The sequence below is a fragment of the Apaloderma vittatum genome, unplaced genomic scaffold (assembly GCF_000703405.1).
Source record: "Apaloderma vittatum isolate BGI_N311 unplaced genomic scaffold, ASM70340v1 scaffold8199, whole genome shotgun sequence".
Classification (NCBI taxonomy): Eukaryota; Metazoa; Chordata; class Aves; order Trogoniformes; family Trogonidae; genus Apaloderma; species Apaloderma vittatum.
In genome coordinates this window covers 4987-11473 of record NW_009734551.1, presented here as the reverse complement: position 1 = coordinate 11473, position 6487 = coordinate 4987, and the positions used below count along the sequence as shown (strand labels likewise).

Here is a 6487-nt window from a genome sequence, read left to right as displayed (position 1 = left end):
CCTAAACCTGCCCTGTTGCAACTTGCAACCATTCCCCCTGGTTCTGTCCCTAATTCCCTGTGAGAAGAGACCAGCCCCAACCTCTCTACAACGTCCTTTCAGGCAGTCGCGGAGAGTGATGAGGTCTCCCCTCAGCCTCCTCTTCAAACTAAACAGCTCCAGCTCTTTCAATCTTTCTTCATAAGATTTATTCCCCAGGCCCTTCCTCAGCTTCGTTGCCCTCCTCTGCACTCGCTCCAGCACTCGAGATCTCTCTTGGGTTGAGGAGCTTTTATTTGCAACCATCGCATTGCAGTCCCAGGATTTTTAAGGCGTTGACAGGGGTGTGCGCACAGAGATGCTTGGAGGGGAGCAGCTCTTCCCCTCGCTAACATGAGGGAGCCAGGGCAGCACCGAGGATCTGCAGCAGGTTGGAAGCTCTGGAAGTATTAGGAGAGGGGTAAAAAAACCCCAGGTGGTGTAAATCAGTCAAGGTGGGAGATGAGGAGCATCCATTTATTCTCTCACGACTGTAGAAACAGGGCTGAGGTCTTGTCTGCGAGGAGCTGAGAGCCCTAAAGATATCGATTCCCCAACCTGCTGTGCTTTGGTGTCCGTTTACATAAGGGTTTGACCCGATGTTAATTGTTTCGCTAAGTGTGACCGGTTCATTAGCCACATCCTCGGCCACCCTGTTGTTTAGAATCTCACTTTTTTTTTTTTCTTTTTAAGCTTGTAGGTCGTTCCCAGGCTTAACTCTGTTCTAGGAAGCTCCTGTTGGGAGGCGTCAGGTCTCCCTGCCAGGGATGCTCCATCCTGTTCCTAGTAAGAAGGAAACGCGCCCTAAATTAAATCAGCAGCACATCTCCTGTAATCAAGGCGAATCAAGGAGGTAGAGTAGTGGCTTGAAAAAGCCTCGTTTTAAAGCGGAGGGTTTAAGCACTTTGTTTAGGCAGCTGCTTTTCAGAGCCTTTAACACTGTTTTTCCCATTGCCACGAGGCTGCTGCTGTTAAATAAAAGCAGGCAGCGTGGTGGTGAAGCATTTAATGTAGCCAGACGTGATAAAAATAGGCCAATAGGCCTTGGAAAATGTTGCACTGGTACATCGCTAGTTGATCTGTGACTTTTGGGTCATAATCTGAATAAATAATATTAAATATGGGGGCCGCCGGCAGGTCAGATTTCAGTGTTTTGAGCTGCCCTCTGATTACTCATGGAAAACAATTTTTCCTCCTTGAAAATTTCCCTCTGGAGTGTGTCAGCAAATCTGTATTCGTGGTCCTACAGCTTTAATTTTGCCGTGGAGGGAGGTTCCTGCCTTCATCGTAGGCTCTGAAAGAGCCAGCTCTTTTATCTGTGAGGTCTGGCTGGCCTCCAGAAATGCCATGCGGGCGTTTCCTTAAGAAGTCCCTTCACATCTTTGCTGCAATTTCTCGCTCTCCGGTAGCCGCCTGACCCCAGCGAATAATTTTTTCCAGATACCAAGTTAAGGCTTCTTTGATGTTGATGCCCAAAACGTGTCCCTGGACGGTGGTAGGGAGAAGCGGGGTCAGCAAGCGGTTTGAATCGTCGTCTTCCAGATGGCCAAGCACTTGTTCCCTGCACGCCCAGATCTAATTTTTCCACCTCTTTTCGCTCAACAGCGTATTAATCTGTTTTCATTAATCACGCGGTGTCAAAGCACTTATTTGCACAAGCTTGGTTGTTTCCCCATCCTTGCCGGCTCTGGAAAGCAGCCTGGTCCTGCCTCCTCATATGGTAAAGCTGAGCCACTCGGTCGTGTTTGATGAAGCGCGAGTGGCCAAGTGCCGCATCGAAGCGATCCGGCTCGACCTTTGTTTTTTAGAGGAAAAAGCAGGAGGGGAGCGTTGCTATTTTTTCCCCTTCGGGGCTGGCGCAAAGCCAGGCTTGGCTGGAGTGAGGAAAGCTGGCGGTCCGTGGGGCTGAGGAGCTGCTTGTAATGTTAAAGAGCTACCGGAGGGTAGGGAGGAAGGAGCCTTTTCTTTCTGTAGCTCCTCAGGCTGTAGAAAAGCAGATAATAAGGTATCGTGCCCTTTGCCGGATGCCGCCCGGCACCGTGGCTTCGCGGTTTCTGCTTTGCTTCCCTTTTGCCGGCGAAAGCCGCAGTGAGGCCCGAATGTTCGCCTCCCGTTTGCCTCTCGGCGTCGCAGTGACCGTTCCTCCTCTTCCTTGCCCCGACCGCATGTAGCGCAGCCCTGCCTCAACTTCCCAGACGCTGTCCCCTCGGGAGATGTGGTTTTGTTTTCCCCGTGGGAGGTCGTCAACCTTGCAAGCGGGCGGCCGGTCGTGTCCTCGAGCCCTTTTCCAATTTTCCCAAGATTTTTGTTGCCGCTGGAGCACGTGTCTTCATGCATATGCGTGTGAGCATGACCTTTCTGCTACGGCTGCCGCTAAAATGACAAATGCCTCGTGCTAAACCGGACTTTAGGATATTTTTGAGCTGCTCAAGCACCAGATAAGTGGCACAGATAGCTGGTAAATGTTGCTTCAGATCTGCACCCCTCAGTTAGTCCCTAGAGCAGCTGCAGAGCGCAGAATTTGTCCTTTCGAGGCTTTGAGGTGCTTGGATAGGGCAGGTGAAGCTGTCTCACGGGATACAGCGGTAATTCTTTTTTCGAGGGTGCAGAAAGCACCTTTTTCATGGGCACAGAGTTAATCTGCAGCTCATTGGAAATGGAGTCACCATAAAAATGGGTAGCCAAGATGAGAAAACGGTAGTCCCGTGCCTTTGTTGGCTTGTCCTTGCTTATCCAAGCATCTCCACCACCGCTTGGTCAGCTGCTTGATCAGCTGCTTGGGTTCGTGAGCTTGGAAACGTGAAGGACATTTACATGAACTAAAGTCGTATTGTTATTTTTTTTCCTGTCTAAACAAGGAAACGATAAAGAAGTTGAAGGTGACTCTGCGTATTAGTTGTGCTCTTTTTTGCTGACGCGGCGTTGGCTGATGAGCGCGTGAATATCTTCCCCCACGTTTATACCCTGTAATCTCTTCAATCTGGTTAAGGCTGCGAAACGTCGCTGAGCAAAGCCCTTCTCTTGGCTTTCTTTCCGCAGGTAACCTGTGCATATCCGAGAATGAGCGGAGGGTGGTTTCCAAGGAAGCCTGGGAGAAACTCAAGCAATATTTTCCAAAGGCCCCTGAATTCCCAAATAACAAAGAGTGCTGTTCGCAGTGCAAGGTATTGGCATGCCGAATAACGTTACCCTTCCCTTTTGTTGACTGTAAACACGCAGTCGTATTTCTGGTTTTTCTTTTTGACGAGACCCAGGGCCCCGGAGGAAAGCAAATGTCACCTTGGAGTAGCTGCTGCGGTCTAATTAACTGTTTCATGCAGATTTTGGAACGCGAAGGAGAGGAAAACGAAGCTCTGCATAAGATGATGGCCAGCGAGCAGAAGACTTCTCTCCAGAACCTGTTTCACGATAAATGCAGACCTTGCCTGGGCAGCTGGCCTCAGGTACGGGAACGAGGGCGACCACAGCAGGGCCTGGGGGGGTGGATTTTATTTGCTTTTAGACTTTTCCCTAAGAATTTCTATTTTGCCTGTGAGACAGACTGCCTGCCAATCACTCGCTGTGCCTGCGCTGGGAAGCCCGTGCCAGCGGAGCTTCCACGTGCCTTGTGCCGAGGTGTGATTTCCCCCGATCGGCTTTGCTGGCGCCGAGCCCTGCTAAAGATACGCCGCAGCGGCTCGTGTGCCAACAGAGCTGTCGCTGGCCCGCAGTCAGCCAGATAAGCGGCGACAGTATCGCTGCTGTGGTTATACATCCGCTCCTAGAAGGACCAAAATGGTGAGGTGGTGCCAGCGGCTGCAGCTTTCCCTCCACCCGCCTTCCCATGCAGGCTGGGCTTTTGTCACCGCTCCCGCAAAATTCACGCGCGTTTTCAGCATCCTCTTGCATCCCGGAGCTTGGGGAGAGCTTCCCTAAACGCTGAAGCCCTGCAAATAGGAGCGATGGTCGCGTGAGACCTCTGGCACCGGCTTCTCCTCAGTACGAGCGTGCAGCTCTCCAGGACTTTCTTGGGGCTTCGAGGCGGCTCGGAAGAAATGGCACAAGCTTGTTGGCTCAGCGCTTTGGCTCCTGGACGTCTTGCGGCGCTGATTAATGATTGACTCTTGGATCCAGCCAAGCTGCTTTGGCAGGTGTCTGCCTCGGCGGCTCCCACATGTGAGGGAGTTTTGCCGCTTTCGGGTGCCTTCTCCAGCCGCAAATAATCATCGAAGCCAACGTGGAGCGGTGTCTTGGAACTGGCGAGCCCCTAAAGGGTTGAAATGGGAAAGGCTCTACGCTGAGCTGCAGAGCTGCCAGGTCCTGCCGGCGGTATTTCTGGTTAGGTCAGCTTTTGGAGCTGGAATAGGTGATGGAAAGCTGGGGGTCAGCTCCAGACAGCGTGGTTACCCCCTCCACTCTCTGAATTTCCTGAGGGAACATGATAAAATGGAGCTGAAGATCTTTCCCTCGAGCTTCAAGAGTTTTCCGTATCCAAAACAGTCAAGTTTCAGGGAAGAGAATAAGCGGAGTGGTTTAATCTAGAGGAGATGAAGGGAGATTCTTTTTTTTAAAAAAAAAATATATATATTCCTCAGGTGCGCTGAATTTTCTTGCAGAAAGACAGAGTGAGCCCTCAAATCTGCAGTTGGGAAAGTGGTGAGGGGGGGCGAGCACAGGTTTGATTTTGTCACCCAGCTCTTAGGATCTCAACAGTTTCTTTGTCCTGGAGCAGACTGTCTCGCGGTGAACCAATCGGGGCAGGAAAACAGTGGTTTATCCTAAAACTGCTGCCTCGTGAGGCTGCACGGCCGTGGTTTTGAATCTGTGCTGCTGCCAAAAGGAGAGAAACTCCTGGATTTGAGGGGTGAAGCAAACAAGGGAGGTTGGAGTGGTCTCGCCCAACACACATAGGGGGACAGAGATGCGTCTCCTTTAGACCCCGAGTAGCCGGTGAGGGGAAACACGGCGCTGGGGAGTCGGAGCTGCTCCGGGGGAAATGACCATTTCCTGCCGCGAATTGAAGGTAATTGGATCTAAAGCTAAATTAACTTTGTAATAAACACGAGATTAGTAATGTAAGTGCTTAGTGCTTGATCCCAAATTACTTTACTTGGCTTTCCCAGCGCGCCTGGATGGAGTTGTCATGGTAAAAACGCTGAGGTCTCAGAGCGAGCGCCGCAGAAAAAGCTGAACAGTCATCGCTTCTCTGTTGCGGGATTAATTAAAAGATGCTTCTTTTTTTTTTTCCCTCCTTTTTCTCCCTCTTCTCATCTCCAGGAGACGGATGAGCTGTATATTGTTTCGCAGTTCTTTGTAGAAGAATGGAGGAAGTTTGTCAGGTAACTTAGCTTGAGGGTTTTGCTGCTTCTTATTCCAATTTTTTGGGGGCAAGAGGCTATAGATAATTGTTTTGCTTCTGAAGCCCGGCGTGGCGTGCGGTGACCTGCGGTTTGCCTTTGTGGAAACGAGGAAGATGGTTTTTGCAAGACTCATATCAGTTGTAATGCGTTGTAAGGAACTGAATTTCCTTGTTTACCGTGTCTTAACCAGATGGTCGGATTAGATAGTAACCTGATTAGTTTTTTCATCTGTCTGGAGCCGTATCCTAGGCAAAGGTCACCGCTCAATCCCGTTTCCACGGGCTGCTGGGGATAGAAGATGGAAATCTCTGCTAGATAAGGGAGTCGTTTTGCAACGTGGAGGAACGTGGATCTGATTTAATATTCCCTGCTGGCATGCTGTCTGTAAACGCTCACCTGTGGAGGTGTTCAAGGCCAGGCTGGATGGGGCATTGAGCAGCCTGATGTCCCTGCCATGGCACGGGGCTTGGAACTAGATGATCTTTGAAGTCCCTTCCAACCCAAATCGTTCTGTGATTCCTTCTTGGCTGCCTGTGCGGTTTGGTGAAATAACCTGACCTGGCTTTGCAAACCCGTTTTCCTTTGCCCCGTGCAGGAGGCCGACGCGATGCAGCCCTGTGTCCTCGCTAGGGAACAGCTCCCTTCTCTGTCCCCACGGGGGGCTCATGTTCACCTACGCTTCCATGACCAAAGAAGACTCCAAACAGTGAGTTTCCTCTCTTGGCACGTCTGCCTTCGTCTCTCGCGAGCCCTGCGGGAGCATTCCCAGAGCTGCAGCAACACGAGGACCAGATTCTTTCCCCTGAACAACATCGACGCTGATTATTCCTCAGGCCTAACTTAGCCTTTGTGAAAGGCAAGACCTAAATTGTCGAAGGATGCTAGGTCAGGAAAAAAAGCGAGCTTACTTCAGCTTGGCTAAATCCTCACAATAAACTACCCTGAATGTGACCGGGGTGTAGAAAACATCCGGCTTCCTTACGACTTGCTTTCCGAGAGGCTTGCCCTGGAGCACTGGACGCTGGGCTGGAGTTCGTGCTCCGTAGCGTTGCCGCTGCAGTGGTGCAGAACTAAAAGTAGCAGATCTTTCCGCTTTTCTCCTCCTCCATCCACCCTCTGGCGTGACTGGA

The 6487-nt window shown here is 51.0% G+C and overlaps 1 protein-coding gene across 1 annotated transcript in view; it reads left to right on the top strand.

The window, feature by feature from the left end:
- Positions 1-6487, top strand: part of USP48 (ubiquitin specific peptidase 48) — a 28008-nt gene that overhangs the window by 16546 nt on the left and 4975 nt on the right. Inside the window, exons 15-18 of the mRNA XM_009876320.1 lie at positions 3058-3182; positions 3339-3461; positions 5275-5336; positions 5953-6063. Of these exons, the coding sequence (XP_009874622.1) occupies positions 3058-3182; positions 3339-3461; positions 5275-5336; positions 5953-6063 (421 nt within the window). The remainder of the gene's footprint in view (positions 1-3057; positions 3183-3338; positions 3462-5274; positions 5337-5952; positions 6064-6487) is intronic.